Source organism: Dinoponera quadriceps, unplaced genomic scaffold (assembly GCF_001313825.1).
Source record: "Dinoponera quadriceps isolate SergipeBrazil2010 unplaced genomic scaffold, ASM131382v1 scaffold1658, whole genome shotgun sequence".
In the NCBI taxonomy this organism is placed as follows: Eukaryota; Metazoa; Arthropoda; class Insecta; order Hymenoptera; family Formicidae; genus Dinoponera; species Dinoponera quadriceps.
In genome coordinates this window covers 616,109-632,568 of record NW_014555920.1, presented here as the reverse complement: position 1 = coordinate 632,568, position 16,460 = coordinate 616,109, and the positions used below count along the sequence as shown (strand labels likewise).

The window sequence follows — 16,460 nt, the reverse complement described above, 5'->3', positions numbered from 1 at the left end:
GTTATCGATTAAAAAATGATCATGATCAGAACTGTGTAAAATAATTCACGTTCATGACTAAGGTATTCAATCAATGATGACAAAATTTTTTTATGGAGTAAAGATATGTGAAAAATTATCTTTGTGTTGTTAGCCAAAAGGATACTGACGATATTTATATAAATCTAATCGCATAATAACGTTTTCATAGGAATTTTTGTAAACGTAAAGATAACATTCTATTTCAGGTTAGAAGAAGTGTTGCAGATAGTAGACGATTTGGTCATCGATTTACCCAAAATTTGGACTTACCTAGGCGAGATATTGTGTAAGTAATATATGTACATCTTTCTTCGTCGAAAATTTACTCTCCTCGTAATTTAGTCAGCGAATATATCAAGTGTAATGAAATCTTTTGAATTAAGTTTCGAGATAAAATTGTTTCTTTTATGATGAGAATTGCATTGTACACCATAGAAATATGCCGTGCAGGTACTCTTTGCTCAACAGGTCTGAAGAAAGATTTTATAGTTTCCTCACACCCGTGTAGTACGATCTCGAGCAAATCGATTAACATCTGTGATACTTTGTATTTCAGCATATTCGATAAAGGAAGAAGCTATTCCATTATCCGAGATGAAAAGCATATTTCTAAGCTTGAAAGCGAACGGGTGCGTAGGTAAACTTTTCGGAGAACTTATGGTGAAAGTATCTCAAAGCAAAGGATCTAAATGGGTTGCCGATAAATGGGACCAAAGTGGACTACAATTGAGTAATTTGCTCGACCCGGAAATGGAGGATGCGGATAAGATCATCAAGGATTACGTAAGTATTCTAAGTTACTTTTCTTTTAACGAATAATTGTCTATACACGTGATGTCTTATCTATAATCTCATTATTCTCACGTTTCTCCCCTCAGCATTTGGAGTTCCTAACTGGTGATTGTAATAGTGCCAAAAGTTCCACCGCTGCTAATAGTAACCAACTCAATTTGGTGCAAATCCAAGAAAATCTCAGAAGGCTCATGAAAGAGAATACTTCCTTCGACGATATTTGTAGTTGGATAAACGTAAATATCTCTTCAAATTGACTTTACACGCGAATCTGCTTATACATATGTTAGCTTGTATGAAAATCTCTAAAATCGATTTGATATTTCAGGAAAATGTTTATACTAGAGTTAAGGATCCCAAGTTTATAAGAAGTTTAATGACTGCCATTTTAGAGACGTCAGTAGGTGAGTCTCGTAAAATCTTATCGGCGGAAGATATACGTAAAAGAAAACTTGTAAAAAAATTAGAAGAAAATTATTATAAATTATAATATATTAATATAATAAAAAAAAATAAAAAAAATAAAACAATATTCACTGTAAAACGATAACAATCTCTGATGATACGTTATGTCTACAGAGCAAAGATGTTTTTGAGTCATCTTTGTGTTGTTATGCCAAAAGGATACTGAGTCGACTTTTTGGGACAACAGCCAAAAAGTTTCTCAAGGCTACTTCGTACTAATATATGATTCTGTTGTCTTTTACGTAGAACCCATACACGATACATGGAGACTCAACCAAGATATTTTTATAACCTTGCAAACGCTGATCCAGCGTTATGTCGATGCCGACGAGATGTTAGAATTGCAATGTCTTTATGCAATTCAATCGTATATGACGAAGCTCGAATATCCGTCTGGTAATTACGTTACGTAATATATAACGCCACGCAATGCATAATTTACACATCCAGCTATCATCTAATAGCACTAGTAGTACAACAGCAACGAAGATTTACCAATCGCTTGCATCGTGTTAACACATTCGTGCATCACGATTAATGACTGTTCAACAAAACGCGACAAACGATGTCTCGATTATTATTTAGAAATCTTACGTATGTTACGTATAGTAATATAAGTACGATTATGTACGCACTTATTCAAAAATCGTACTTATATGGAAAAGAAGCAATACTTGATACATCTCTACCGCTGATAATCATCAATAATCATAATGTCTGATCATCGTCTGATAATCATCAACAATCATAATGTCTGATCATCGTCTGATAATCATCAACAATCATAATGTCTGATCATCGTCTGATAATCATCAACAATCATCATGTACACACAGCCATATCTAACACATGTGCAAGAGCGCTCTTTCCCCTTCCATTCCCTGCTTACGCACCTTGCTTATACGCTTGATATATTTTAATCTATGCAATATATACTGCATAGATGCATGAAACTTGGGAATTTAACGAGTATTCGTTATTTATCTCAATGTAGGTCTCCTCATCACTATTATAAACCGACTATGGCTGGACAATGTGATATCGAGTGACGCGTTTTTGACTTGGCATAACGTCAAGGATCCAGCGGAACGTGAGGGACATGCCGTGGCGATGGTCGCTCTCACGTCATTCTTCACTGACTTACTGGAGCCCGATGATAACTCGAGCATCGAGGAATTATCGCCCAAAGCGGACCGGGGTTGCTGTTGACGATACTGTGATCGATTACATTATCGTCTATTTATAAAAGACTCGAATACATGTTTCCTCCGTTAAATGGACACATACAACGTGCTAAGTGAAATCAAATTGCAGTTGTGTTTTTTTTTTCACAAACCAGAAACACCCCAAGTAAAATTAAAAACAAAGACACAATAAATATTGGTAAAGTGATGCTTGCGGGTGTGTGTAATATAGCCTAGGACCTTTTACATAGGACGCGAAGTGAACAGAAGAAATGGGACACTCATTGATAATATACATAATGAAGATAAACTTTAACTTAAATATTAATTATTACAGAAATAATGCGGGATAATTATTATACATAATTAAATGAGAAATGGTTTAAAGTTGAAATAAAGCAAAAAAAAATTCGAGAATATTATCGTATTTCTTATGTATATGCAAAGTGTCTCTGCAGCGCGCGTTAGGTCGATCGCTCAATAGGACTGGTACGTACGTCTTTTTTTCCATGCTTGGAATCGGGAAGACTCGAAGCTGCTTCCAATTATAATACGCTATAACACGGATCACAACCGAAGTGCTTGTTACACGATTTAGATAACGAATTGCAGATCGTCTGATTAAGTAGGGTCAATTTTACATGGATTACATTCGGAAAGTAAGAAGATTAAAGGAATTACCGAGGATTACCAAGGATTACACAGAGAATTACAGAGAATAACCAAGTCTGACACTGACAGCGAGACAGATCTTCCTATTACTGTAACGGAATTACTAATTTATATCTTTACAAATAAGAACTTATAATGTATTATAAGAAAGGACATTTACATGTGAAACATGAAGAGATGGTAAAAAGTGAAGCGAAAAATGGTATATATTGCGGAAATACGATCTGTACTGTAGAATACGTTGAAGTTAGAAAACGAAAGAATACAAATGGTGTGCATATTAAGGTACTATTTTTTAACACTAGCTATTTATAATCACAGAGTGAGTGGATGTATGAACGTGTACGGATGTGTGCGCGTGTGAGAAAAAGAGAGAGAGAGAGAGAAGAAAAGGAAAGAAAGAAAAGTGAGCTAGCTGAGCACAATGCGTGGGAACCTTTGGATGTATCCACGTGGCAGATACTGTAGTGAATTGTATAAAATTGTTATTAAACTGATTTAAGGTACAGCGTGAACTCAACTTTGTTTCAAGCGTGCTCGCGTGGAAGAAAAAACAAATCGATGAGCATAGAGATTAATTTCAGTATGTGTGTTAGGTATGAGAGAGAGAGAGAGAGAAAGAGAGAACATTTATATTTATCCGGCACACACACACATACCTATCGCTATTTAGCGTCCCACGATTGGTCGTACCTACATAAAGGTATCTTAAACATTTCTTTGGGAAATGGCAACTATTTTCCGAAAGTATCGACACGTATAGGTTTACTTTATAAAAACAAAAAAAATTTATACCGGGAGTTCTTTTGCTTCGATTTCTTCTTTCCTAAAATGATCGGAATCGTGGATCGACAATTTTCGAAATAGGACACATGTAACAAAATTAATTACGGATTTATTGAAAAAAAAAAATTACTCGAAATTTAGATACATATAGCTGTGGATATTGTATATATAAATATATTATTATTATTTGAAGTAAACTAACGATCTGCAATATGTTCCATAATCTCTCAACTCGGATGAGTTATGAATGTTCGACACCACTCGCAATGTTTCCTACACTGTTATCCCTTCCTCATTCTTTTTGTATAAACTTTCCGTTGTCTCTTTTCTCCTCTCTTTTTGTTTTTTGCGACAATCTGTCTGCGATCTATCGATGACACGACTCTCCCGACTCGGGAGTTCGAGATGCGAGATGTAGAGGAGTTCGAATGCGACTCGCGTTACGAATTGCGTAGAGCATAGCGAGATGGTTTGTTAGTGAGCGAGCGAAGGAAAGACGAGAGAGTTTTTCCTTCGGTCTCCTCTCATGGAAAATTAATTTCACTTATTGGTCGATACATACGAAGGAAGGAGAAGTAAGAAACGATTTGTAGACGCGATAAGAAAAGAGAGAAAGAGAAAGTGAAACGTGCGCGAGTGTGTATACATGTGTACGTGATGCATTTCACGAGACCCCTTAGATAAATAATAAAAAAGAATTACACTAATTTATATATGAACAAAGTGAAGGAAAAAAAAACTGTTGAAAACACTGTGGATAAGTGAAATAACGACTAGAGAAGTTATATATACATACATACATACATACATATATATATGTATGTATGTGTGTGTGTCATTGTAAATAACGGAACGCGCGAGACTGTAAACGGAAGATTCAAACGGGGATTATATATACATACACACGGAGAACGGCGGCAGCGAAGCTGCGCCGTCCTCCGCGAATGTCGCGTACATGTCGTCTTGCGACGCGTTCTTGCACGCCGATATTCCCTCTTTCCCCCCGCGTACGAACACGCACGTATATCTGTCGCACGTACATCCGTATATCTGCGTGTACTTACGCGTGTGTATACATAGACTTACATATACATAATATAAATAAAAAAAAAAGTATCGCTCTAAGGACGCGGATTCACGACGCATAGATACACACACACATACACTTCTATGATATAAATATATAAATATATAAATATAAATAAATTATATATATATATATAAATCATATCTATAAAAAATAAAAAAAAGAACTCCATGACAAACCGTTATTCATTACTTTCCTCCAAGTTCGCGGTGCTTTTGCCGATGAAATAGCGCAATTAAATGCGCACGAGTCATTAACTCGAAAATAGTTACCTTCTTTTTTTTTTTTTTCGTAAACGATCACGAACACCTGGTTAGGTTTTTATTTCGTTTCTTGGTTAGGTGTTTATTTCGCTTCTTAAATATTGTTTTGGTTTCTCCTAATTTTTTTCAAAAAGTAGCAAGTAAACCTATGTTTAAAATGTTCTTAAATAATAATAAATTATATAGATCAATCGACAATGTGCTATATATTGTTAATAATAGCGACTTTTAATTGGAATCTAAATGACCCCGGGTGACTATTCCCGGGTTAAGACCAGAACGAAATTGCTGTGTAATGTAATTTGCTTCTCGGTTCTTGGAATCAGAAGACATGTTTATTTGCGTGTCTCGTGTGCACATTACATAGATACATTTGTATTCATTGTACACATATAATCTATCGCGATTTTACTCAGCCGACGAGAAAAATAACAGCATTTGTCGAGGGCTCTTTTTCTTAATATTTATAATAGCGAATAATTACTGAACGTAGAGTCTCAATCGCGTCGCGTATATACGGATTAGTCTCGTAATTCCTAAAGCTTATGCAATTACCGTGCGATTCTTGCGGCAGTGTGAGGTTTCAGCGAGAAAGTATATCTATTGTAAGCCGGAGGAGCGTCGGAAGTGCGCAGACGTGGCGAATGGGCCTTCGTCGGCGAATCCTGCGATCTCCTGAGGAACTATCGCATACTCCTCTATACTGGTGCATGGTCTGCACATACATTCCAATGGCGCCTTTGTGATGACCTGTAAAACACAATCGTATCAGTCGAAATCCTTATAAGCCGATTGTTCCTTATCTTCTTGCACCTTATTTCTATTCGAATAAATGTATCTAATAGATAAATATTTGAAGAATGTTCCCATATGAAAATAAATTACAAGACTATGAAGAAATTACTGACTTACTATTGAAAAACATTATTGAAGAACAATAATCTAGGGAGAAAAATTTTTACATATGATTTTATATTTTCTCAAGAATATACCAGTAACTTTTTTCATATTTTTGTAGTTTATTCCCGTAAGGAAACGACCTTCAGATATTTATCCATTAGATAAATTTATCCGAAAATGGAATAACCTTCTCTATGTCATCTTGATTAATTTTCTTTCTTAGAGCCTTTGCACGTAACAAATTTTTAGTCGTAACCGTAAATCCATAAGAAAATTGACACGATCGCAGTCGATTATTCTTCAATTGCAAGGAGAATAATGAGTTGCGATTGGTCAATTTTCTTATGGGTTTACGGTTACGACAAAAAATTTCTTACGTGCAAAGGCTTTTACGATGTTAAATGCGAGAAACGGACTTAATGCGTGGATTTGTGACAGAAGCAGCGAGATATTGCTGCGACTCTGTTCGTTTGCACGCAAAGTTGTCGCACAACTCACCGAAAAATTATCTTCTTCGAATTCCCAGAATCTCTTGTAAAGAATAAGAGTAAAAATGATCGGAAATCGTGCGCATCGGGTTGGCTTCGATCACGTTTTGAATCTGTTTTAAAATACGCGCGACGTTCGCGTCCGATTGGCCGCCATCGTTGGCCGCGTACGAAAACAATATGGCTGTGCGAAACTCGTGGTGTCGAAAGCTGTGATCGCTGATTTCGGGCTAGTGACGGTCGGTGGAATAAACGAACGGTTGGTGTGCGACGTTTACGATCACTGAGAACTCGCGATCGGCTGATCGTGCCATCGATACCGCGTCGTCGCCAGGTCACGGACGGAAGCGGACTTACCTTTCTGAACTTCTTCTCCCCCGGTTTCGCCCTCGGACAGAACAGGGACACACTAGCTTCTCTCTCGCCGCTTTCCTGACAACACATGCAGCTCCTCTCCATTTGCCACATTTTGGATCCGGACACCTGTGCGTGTAATAAATATCGAACACGTATCGTGCGCGTGGATTCGCGTGTGCCACAGCTTTTTTATATGCATAATATATGTGTAGAGAGACATATATGTGTATATATTTGTATACATATATATCTCTCGTACTCAGAAAATGACACAAAACAATTTGTTAGACGTGTCAAGTACACACACAATATTTGTATATTTTCAATATTAGTGTGATTGTTAATGTTTATATCCTTCAAATGTGCTTTAGTATATATAGTTTATATAGAGTGCGTTTCTTCTATTATGATGCTTATTAAAATCACAGATATATCCATCCATTCTTGTATTGGCTTTCGAAAACATTTGGATAAGATATTATATATGGTATATTGCGTTAATTATTTCTTATTAGTAGGGTATTAATCCCTATTAGGAAACTTATAAGAGATATTAGCAAACTTGTGAAAGATATTGTCCATTGAACTTAGTTATCTGTACATTCAGTAGATAAAAGCAACATTCTTACCTCAGTAAGTTTCACAACATATTTCGTGTAGAAAAATATATTTTCTGAGAATGAATAAAAAACAAATTCCATTATATATGCCATATGCTAGGAAACTTGTTGAGATAAAGATGTTGCAATTTTTGTTTATTATATCTTCATTATATCATAATTCCTGGAAACTGTAGATAGATAGATAGATAGATATTGTTGCTTGTTACACACTTTTTGTAAGGTTATTATTAATTAATTATTTTATCTTACCTGCAGATAACTGCTACAACGTCCTCTGCATGCGTAACTGGGAATTGGCTTTGGAATACATCCCGGATATTGAAGGAAGTGTATCACACGTATCGCCTGACATTCGTCGACTCCGACAATCGCTTTCGAACTTCCATATAGCAGACATATCAGCAATCCATTGAGCACTGTGCCGAGTAAGTAGATATTTTCATTATTATCTATTTCACGCAACGTGTAAACGAGGAAGACAACTCGGAGAATTAGATTTATTTCATAAGTATTTGCAATATGTGTTAGCTTATTCACCAAGATAACAGAAGAGTTTGCTTCTCGAACGGTACATTGCTTCCCTTTTCTGGCACTTCACTGTGCCGATAAGTCTCCTGCCCGAAGCTTTTATACACCATAGGTGGTCGTGTTCTCCCCCTTTCTTTTCCACTACATTTTAGTCAGAGTCACTGTATATATGTGTATATACTTATAAAATATGTATACGTAAGAAATGCTTTTTCTGGCACATTCGCCCCCGAATTCATATATGTAGCACTTAAACAAGATTTTCCGTTGCTACAGCAATCTAATAGTTCCACCCTATTTAGAAATTACGATATGTATCCATGTAAATATGAAGGAACACAACATTTTATTCTATATAGTTTTATTTATACGCACTTTATTTTTTAATCTTCTTATCTTTGCTCAATAACATGCTGCCAATTGATTTAAATACATTTTATGATTTAAAACTTTATAATCTCAGGTACTGACTGTATAACAATTTAGATAAATATGTTTTGCAGATGTAACTTTTGTATATTTAAAAACAATGCTTAATTGCTAAATCCAGTATACTATACTATGAATTTCGGATAAAGGTAGAGATTTTGTACAAATATTATATTTCTGTGTAAATCACCTATATACTAGGGCAATCTCTATGCTGTTCACTTGTAATGGAGATGGTTTCATCTTGCGATTGTGATTGCGATGCTGTGCGCAACTTTATTTCCATAATTTATAAGAATTAAGTTTAAAAAAAAATTTTTTTTCATAAAAAATGTTGACTGTTTATGAATTGTAAACAGCTAAGCCATGAACTGGTTTACTATATATTTTTATATATGTATGTATATTATTTATACATACGCTTTGAATAAAGCTAAATGAATATTTTCATATTATTTTTGCGAATATTGTAGAGCTTTGGAGATCTCTTGGCCTCTTTTTTTTTTTAGGACATTCTGTACATGTATATGTACATTATTATATATCATTCGTTAAATTAATTCTTCTAAAGTAGCCGTACAAATCAAACAAATTTTTTTATAAATGATATGACCGGAAACAAGTGATTTTCTGTAAAAATTTAATTAAGTATCATCTCTTGTCATAGTTCTTTCAGATTTAATGTTAACTATGTTAGTAAGCAATCGAGTCGTCTTATCCGTCATCCTTGCACATTACTTTGTCAAAAGGCCAAAAGTTTTACTTAATCGCTCAAACACATCTGTTGCTATTCTTGTCAGTGAAAAATTATTTTTATCCTCGTTAAAATGTCGTAGCGTTGAATAAATATATGGAGAATTCTACGTATGGTCGATAGGCCAGGAGGAAGGGCTCTTTAGAATAAAATAAACATATGCATCTTTTGTTCAAATGACTTGTATTTGTCTGCAAATGTTCACCGATACACAAGAGTGTGATTTACATGCACGTACGTTCCACACGGAATATTAAGATTAGCGAAGTTTTCCGATGGAAAGCAATATCTTTATAATTATCATTGTTGAAACACGGGCCTGGCGTCTGCGAATACAAGTTTTCGCGCGTCTCAGGGCTGCAAGTATATCATTGGTACAAACATGTCGGGAAACTTGTTTATTTTCATCGTGGTTACAATACATCTCGTTATCTCGTCGTTTTATCTTATCGATAGTTACGCAATAGTTTGTAATCAGCTTTGCATCGTTTGTACAATTCGACACCGGCTCTTATCTCGCAAGGTCGCCGCACTTGATGCATTTACATTCGGCGGGTTCGCGTATCTTGATCTCCATGGTCTCGTCGTCGATGCCCATCAATCGGAGCCCGTCCGCGTCGTAGCATTGATTCAAGACCACGGGCCTCTCCTTCAGGTAGCCCTCACGGCAGCAGTAACATTCCTGCAATAAACAGACGGTTATGAGAGACAGCGTCTTTGAAAGAAAGAGAGAGAGACTCCCATTCCGCGTGAAATTACTTTCGAGAAGCCCGTGGTGGTGACAACGCTCGGTTGCACCTGCGAGTCGCAGAACCCTTCGCATTTCGTGACGGATATCTCGCCGCTGCACGTTCTTCGCAGCCGTCCCATCTCGTCGTACTCGTCCTTGGTGATCCGCACTTCCGTCTGCAGGGTCTCGCAATTCTCGTCGTCCACCACTTCGGCGTCGTTGATCGTAGCGTAAAGCGCGAGGATCAACAAAGACTTGGAGGACAGCAACATTATAATAATATCGTTCTATCGATATCTTTCTCCGGCAGAGAGTCGCCGCAGAGGTTTCCGGGTGAAATGAAAGAGGAGAGAATCAAACGGATGCTTTTATAGGTAATATCCCACTTTCGCTCGTTCGTGTAAAAGCCGAGATTCCCGGAGGTTCCCCGTTGCCTTGATAGCATTCAACAGGCGGGGGGTAACGAACCTGCCGCTCTCGGGGCTGTTGTAGCGCGACGCTCGATTTTTTTCTCGCCCGAGACGTTATTTCCTTCCTCAATATTTTGCATCGTATGCCTAATGGGCTTTTTATGTCTCGCGGGCGCGGCAGGTGGTCATATTTAAGCAACATTTAATTTACCTCTCGTGTGCATCGATATATTTTAGTGTGTCAATTCCTGGGAAATGTTCTTAATGTAGTATAACTCGATGAGACACGGATGAATGTATTTTACAGCGATTTCGACGAATTTATCGGTATTTAGTGTTAATACAAATTTTCCAATCCTATTTACATTCGTCGGTTTACACTCAATGATCGTTTCTCGTACTTCCCGGGCAATTGTCTCGCAGATCCTCCTCATCGTCGAACTTCATTCCGCACCAAATGCAGTAAAAGTGCTTCTTCCTTAAATATTTCGTGAGAATCTCAAGTTTCTCTGAGTCGCTGAGCTCTTCGTCGTCCGCGTCAGCGTCATTTGACCGGCGATCGTCGTCGGTGTCGTCGTCAGTCTCCTCCTCGTTATTTTGCGGCCAGAACCACGATTCCTCAGGCTCCTCGATATTCTCTTTGGCATCCAATTCTTGGCACACTTTTTGGCTCTTGTATACATCGACCTTCTGTAATTGCTCGGCCCTTTCTTGCGCTATTCTACTGCGGAAATCCGTCATGTTCATATTATCCAGCTTTGCCTCTGCGTCCTTGCCATTGTACGATTCTTTTCTCTTCAATATCTTGCCCAAACCCTGCCTATCAGCCTTCACTTCCACAGGAATCGGCTCGACCATTCCTGATTGGCTCTTGCCTATGCCCTTTCCAGGTTTATATCCCATCTTCATCAGCATCTCGAAACCTGTGGACGAGGTAAATTGTTAAAATCAATTTCTTCATTGACAAAATTACTTATCTGACATATTCTTACTTTGTATTTATCTATTTTATATATTAGGTGCTTGCAAACATTCACAAGGTCACAAATAGACACAAACGGACTTTCTCAAAAGATGAGTCATTTTATCAGTGTGGTATCAAATTTTCTTCTTTTTTGCCCAAAAGGTGACAAAAGGTTATTGATAGCAACAGTCAGTATTTTGACGTAAAATATTGTGTCATTTCACTGTTATTATAAATAAATATGGCTTTAATATTATATGAACTTTTGCAAACATCTGATACTTGATGTACGTACAAAACACAGACCTTTGTTAGTACTAGTAATGGCAGATGATAAGCCTTCCTCCCTTTTTTCCGCCTCGACTACACGCATCGGTTTATTTTTCTCCTTCATTCTTAATTCAATCTCAGCCTTTCTCTTCATTAACGCATGCTCTCTTCTGTCAGAGTGCCTATGTATAAGGCTCGGTGGGACATCTTTTTCAGAGCTCAGTAGAAATTTGTCGGACATGTAATCCTCGTCGTCCGACATGCTTCAGAATAGAATTATCAGCTTTCGCAGGAGAATACTTTCTAAAATTGGAACAGTAGATATCATCATAAAATCAAGTTTGAACGATAGCAGAATGAGACAAAAATTACAACTTCAATCGTACAACGCAATATCTCAACAATTCTCTTATAGTATGAGGTCTGTTCGTTTTGCAATAAGTTGAAGTGAAAAAACATATACTTGTCTCGCTTCAACTTATTGCACTAGTTCAGCGGTGCAGCGAAAACGAACAGACCTATCGTCTTATAGTATCGTCGATTTCCGTAGTGACTAATTATGCAACAAAGAGGAATAATGTTCTGAAGAAAGTTAACAATAACGTTCGGTGTGCACTCTCGCAGTTTTAGGTTATGCGAGACTTGAAAGGCCGTACTGACGGCGTTGGAAAAGTCGATTCCTGCAGGTTCCCCTCCCTCCCCCTCCTCTCTCTTTCCCACTCTCTTTCTCGGGACATACGAGAAGCTCGTCGACGATACTCGTACGAACTGAAATGATCGCTTTATGAGAACACGAACGCGCTACGTATCGCTGGTTGCGCAACTTTTGACTTTTAAAGCCCGTTCTTTTTATAAACGCGTCGACTCGACATATGTTACGCTCGGGTTTTTCGGACATCGGCGGCAGCCGGTATCTTACATACATCTTTAATCAGTTACATCCGTCTCATGCCACGCGCGACGTGCGGAGGATATTATTCCCGCGATACGGAGTTATTTTCCGATCGCGGTCGCGTATACGTCTGAAGTGAGGTGGGCATGTGCCCTCCCGGCCCCTCCGCGCCGCGCGCCATGGCGGTGGTCGATGGGACGGTGGAACGCGGAACCGGAGTGCTGGGAGTCAGGGGAACACGGGCCACTGTGTGTTTCCACGGGGTCGTACATCGTCCGTGCGCGATATCTTCCCGAGCCGATCCCGAAAGGCAGGCTGGCCGTACGCTCTCCGCGCTGGTCGATCCCGATTCGCCTCGTCGTCGTTGCTCGAATCGCGACGGGGCGGCGTCGCCTTCGCGTCGTGCTGGTGAAGTGGAGTGAGTGAGTGAATGAGTAAGCGAGCAGGCGGCCGAGCGAACGGGCGAGCGAGCGAGCGAGCGACAGAGAGAGAGAAGAGCTCCAGCGGCGAATCGCGGACCATAGCCGATGTGGAGGATCACGCACGAATGAAATTACCCGAGAGCCTAGCCGACGTGTTCCGTCTGTGGCACGACGAGTCGTCTCGGGACGAGGTACGCTCGCGTCTCGGACGTTGTTCCGCCGCCTCGCACGAATCGTAGCAGATCGATTCGTATCGGGTGCGTGTCGTGCGGTGCGTACGTCCCTTCCGGATCGCGGAATTTCGGCGCGCGAACGCGTCGATCCGGACTCGAGGATCCGCCGACGAAAATAAAAAGGAGCGCCGCGGGGGAGTGAACGGCGACTCGGCGATATTTTCATTGAAGAAACATGCCAAACACGGTGTCGTCACGGTTGATTGCGCCGAGCGCTGGGCCCCGAAAGGTCACACCGCGATCCTCGTGACCGGGATCGGAGCGACGCTGGTGCGCGTTCGACACGCTCTCGACGCGAGGAGACGGAGAGCCGTCTACTGTCCGAGTGCGTGTCTCTCTCTCTTTCTCTCTCTCCCTCCCTCTCTGTCTCGCGCGCGCGTTATCTCGGAACTGGTATTTTTCGGTGCAGCTGTTGGATCCGTCCGTGGAAGACTCTCATCCGTCTCGGCTATGGTTGTAGCTAGCAGCGGCGGGTGGATACAAAATGTCAGTTCGCCCGTCGGGCCGAACAACAATACCAACGTGAACCAAAACAACGCGCCGAACAACAAGATGACCGCCAAGGGCGTCCTGATCTGTCGGGACAATTCCCATCCGTTCCAAGAGCGGACGTTGACGCTGGAGCAGCCGATGAAGATCGGTCGTTCGGTGGCCAGGGCGAGAGCCGCGCTGAACAACGCGATCTTCGACTGCAAGGTGTTGTCGAGGAACCACGCGTTGCTCTGGTACTCCTCCGGCAAGTTCTACCTGCAGGACACGTGCAGCAGCAACGGCACGTTCGTCAATAACCAGAGACTCAGCGCCTCCGGCCTGGAGTCGACGCCCAAGGAGGTATGCTCCGGGGACATAGTGCAATTCGGCGTGGACGTGGTGGAAAGTACAAAGAAAGTTACACACGGATGTATAATCGCGACGTTAAAGTTGTACCTGCCGGACGGCAAGGAAGCCAAGGCCAGCCTCAGCACCTCCGTCAGCTCGCCCGCCGGTAACGTATCCTTGGAGGATCTCTATAAACTCAATCAGGTGATGCAGGAGGCCTCGAGGCGCGAGAAGGCCCTCTACTCGAAGCTGGGCTACCTGCAGCAGCTCGTGGAGAACACCCGGAAGGCCGCCAACCAGTCGTGGAAGGCGCTGATCACGGAGGACCGCCTGCTGTCGTGGGTCGTCACCGTCGAGAGCCAGTTGGCGGTCTACTCGAAGAACTACACCGAGGACAAGATCAGGAACGACCTGGCCAAGTTGCAGGACGAGAAGGCGCAGTATCAGAACGCCGCGAAGGAGGCGTTGCAGAAGATCCTGCAGGAGAAACTCGAGGTCACGCAGAGACTGGTGCAGCTGGAGGGCCGTCTGAGCGAGACCGAGGAGGAGTGCCAAAGCCTGCACAATGTCGCCAAGTACACGCAGACGGAGCTGCAAGAGCTCAGCGCCAAGTACGCGGATACGCAGAAGAAGCTCCAGGAGACCACCAACAAGCTCGTGGAGAGCGAGGAGAAGGTGAAGGACGTGTTGCTGAGCGCGGAGCAGGAGAAACGCGACCTGACCAAGCGACTCGAGGACCAGTCGAGGATCGAGAAGCGCCTGCGGGCGAGATTGCGCGACTCCCGCTCGGACTCGGTCAATATCTACAAGCAGATCACCGCCCTGAGGAATTACACGCAGACCTTGCAGGATATGAATCTGAAGTTGGAGGTGGGCGGGAATCTCGACTCGAAGGCCGAGGAAGATCCCATAGAGGCGATAAACACCATCCTCAACAAGCTGAATTCCATCCACGTGGACAACATCGAGATGGAGAGCGACGTCAATTGCTACAAGCCCGAGCAGGACGACCAGACGAGCTCGCCGGACGTGGACTCGAATCAGCTCAAGTCCGACCTGTCCTTCAGTAAAGACCAGCAGCAGGTCACGGACTACGTCGGCTGCTTCACGGAGTATATCCTGCCGCCCGCGCCGTTGTCCTCCAGGAGAACCCTGGTCAACGGCAACGCCAACCTGGACAACCCCGACGACGCGGACTCCGACACGAACTCGGAGGCGACCGACGATGCCTGCAGCGTTGCGACGAGCGACGACGCGAGCGAGAAGACCGTCGTGGAGAACAGGAAGGAGGGACTCAAGCAGGCACCCTGTAAGATGGAGGTGCGATTCGCCAACACCGAGGGTGTTCAGCACGCGGAGCTGCACTACGAGCCGATCGAACAAATCGACAACGTCGCGGAGATATCGCTGGAAACGCTCGTCGGTAGCAACGAGGATGCGACGTTCGTCGACGGCAGCACGGACGAGCAGCCGCGTCCGCTCGACGTGGCGGCGAAACGCGCGGAGAACGAGGAGCGGCTGGAGGGCGACTACGTGAAGACCCTGAAGCCCACCACGAAGAACGACGCGATGCAGCCGTGTTACCACAGCAGGGAATACATACTGCAGACGCTGATCGGATCGCTGGACAGCCTGAGGAGCGAGGACAGCCTGGAGGCGCGGCAGATCGTCAAGCGGGAGCTCGACGAGCTGAAGGACTGGCTGACGCGCGAGTCCACCGAGCTCGTCGTCGACAAGCTGCGGGAGCTCTACTACCGCACCAAGAACGAGGCGCAGCGCATGATGGAGATCAACGAGGAGCTGGTCATCGTGAAGGAGAAGTACAACGCGATCGTCGAGGAGAAAGCGGACCTGGCGAAGAAATACGGCGCGCTGCGGGCGCAGTGCGGCGATCTGCTCAGCGCGACCTACACCGTGCCGATACACTACGTCGCGCCTATCGCGATCATGCTCGTGTGGATGCTGCTGGAGAAGATATTCTAATGCGGCCCTTCCTCTCCTCCCTGATATGTATACTCTTCTTTCCGGTATATATGTACATACAACACACACGCACCGTCGATCGATATTACCCTTTCGTGTTTCTCCTTCGTTTTTTCCTCTGTCTCTTTCTGTGCTTTATTGTCTTTCGTTCATCTTCTTCTTTTAACATTGTATGGCGCAACGGCGAAATTTCTTAAGCTAACCGACTAGTTTCATCGATCGAGTACGATTAGACACTCTCACCACATGAATGCTTAAGCGTCTCGTTATGCGATCGAACGCTTTTTATACGAACAAACGCTAAGGATTGTATATATTTGTTTAATTCACCTGTCCCCGTGAGTCGCGGGCCGGGGTATAAGCGGAGTGGGGTCGGGGGGTGGGGGGG

General features: G+C 42.3%; 6 protein-coding genes across 14 annotated transcripts in view; 3 read left to right on the top strand and 3 right to left on the bottom strand.

Moving 5' to 3' along the window:
* LOC106745736 (eukaryotic translation initiation factor 4 gamma 3-like) overlaps positions 1 to 4,131 on the top strand; it is a 48,123-nt gene extending 43,992 nt beyond the window's left edge. For all 5 annotated transcript variants that reach the window (XM_014621609.1, XM_014621608.1, XM_014621610.1 and 2 more), the window contains 6 exons: positions 228 to 307; positions 578 to 804; positions 900 to 1,049; positions 1,142 to 1,217; positions 1,525 to 1,674; positions 2,273 to 4,131. In XM_014621609.1, the coding sequence (XP_014477095.1) occupies positions 228 to 307; positions 578 to 804; positions 900 to 1,049; positions 1,142 to 1,217; positions 1,525 to 1,674; positions 2,273 to 2,487 (898 nt within the window). In that variant the 3' untranslated portion in view covers positions 2,488 to 4,131. The remainder of the gene's footprint in view (positions 1 to 227; positions 308 to 577; positions 805 to 899; positions 1,050 to 1,141; positions 1,218 to 1,524; positions 1,675 to 2,272) is intronic.
* Positions 4,132 to 5,309: 1,178 nt separating this feature from the next.
* On the bottom strand, positions 5,310 to 8,287 carry LOC106745784 (bursicon). Its single transcript, XM_014621709.1, has 4 exons — positions 8,176 to 8,287; positions 7,888 to 8,054; positions 7,016 to 7,141; positions 5,310 to 6,020 (listed from the first exon to the last, which is right to left on the bottom strand). Exons 1-4 carry the CDS (start codon positions 8,210 to 8,212, stop codon positions 5,871 to 5,873), a joined length of 480 nt encoding a protein of 159 aa, XP_014477195.1. The 5' UTR covers positions 8,213 to 8,287; the 3' UTR covers positions 5,310 to 5,870.
* The window catches only part of LOC106745782 (zinc finger CCCH domain-containing protein 10-like), a 14,657-nt gene continuing 6,172 nt past the window's right edge, over positions 7,976 to 16,460 (top strand). Inside the window, exon 1 of the mRNA XM_014621702.1 lies at positions 7,976 to 8,063. The gene's annotated coding sequence lies outside the window, so the exon portion shown is untranslated. The remainder of the gene's footprint in view (positions 8,064 to 16,460) is intronic.
* LOC106745785 (partner of bursicon) lies at positions 9,733 to 10,864 on the bottom strand. Its single transcript, XM_014621710.1, has 2 exons — positions 10,109 to 10,864; positions 9,733 to 10,031 (listed from the first exon to the last, which is right to left on the bottom strand). The coding sequence occupies exons 1-2, from the start codon at positions 10,349 to 10,351 to the stop codon at positions 9,861 to 9,863; spliced, it is 414 nt and encodes a 137-aa protein (XP_014477196.1). The 5' UTR covers positions 10,352 to 10,864; the 3' UTR covers positions 9,733 to 9,860.
* Positions 10,864 to 13,380, bottom strand: LOC106745783 (G patch domain-containing protein 11). 5 transcript variants are annotated; one of them, XM_014621703.1, is made up of 4 exons: positions 12,647 to 13,144; positions 12,242 to 12,491; positions 11,760 to 12,026; positions 10,864 to 11,412 (listed from the first exon to the last, which is right to left on the bottom strand). In XM_014621703.1, the coding sequence occupies exons 3-4, from the start codon at positions 11,983 to 11,985 to the stop codon at positions 10,871 to 10,873; spliced, it is 768 nt and encodes a 255-aa protein (XP_014477189.1). In that variant the 5' UTR covers positions 11,986 to 12,026; positions 12,242 to 12,491; positions 12,647 to 13,144; the 3' UTR covers positions 10,864 to 10,870. The 5 variants fall into 5 exon arrangements, with proteins under 5 accessions (XP_014477189.1, XP_014477193.1, XP_014477192.1 ...); XM_014621707.1 differs by having other exon boundaries at positions 12,384 to 12,491; XM_014621706.1 differs by lacking the exons at positions 12,242 to 12,491; positions 12,647 to 13,144 and adding an exon at positions 13,173 to 13,380.
* On the top strand, positions 13,059 to 16,441 carry LOC106745781 (sarcolemmal membrane-associated protein). Its single transcript, XM_014621701.1, has 2 exons — positions 13,059 to 13,228; positions 13,680 to 16,441. The coding sequence occupies exon 2, from the start codon at positions 13,721 to 13,723 to the stop codon at positions 16,070 to 16,072; it is 2,352 nt and encodes a 783-aa protein (XP_014477187.1). The 5' UTR covers positions 13,059 to 13,228; positions 13,680 to 13,720; the 3' UTR covers positions 16,073 to 16,441.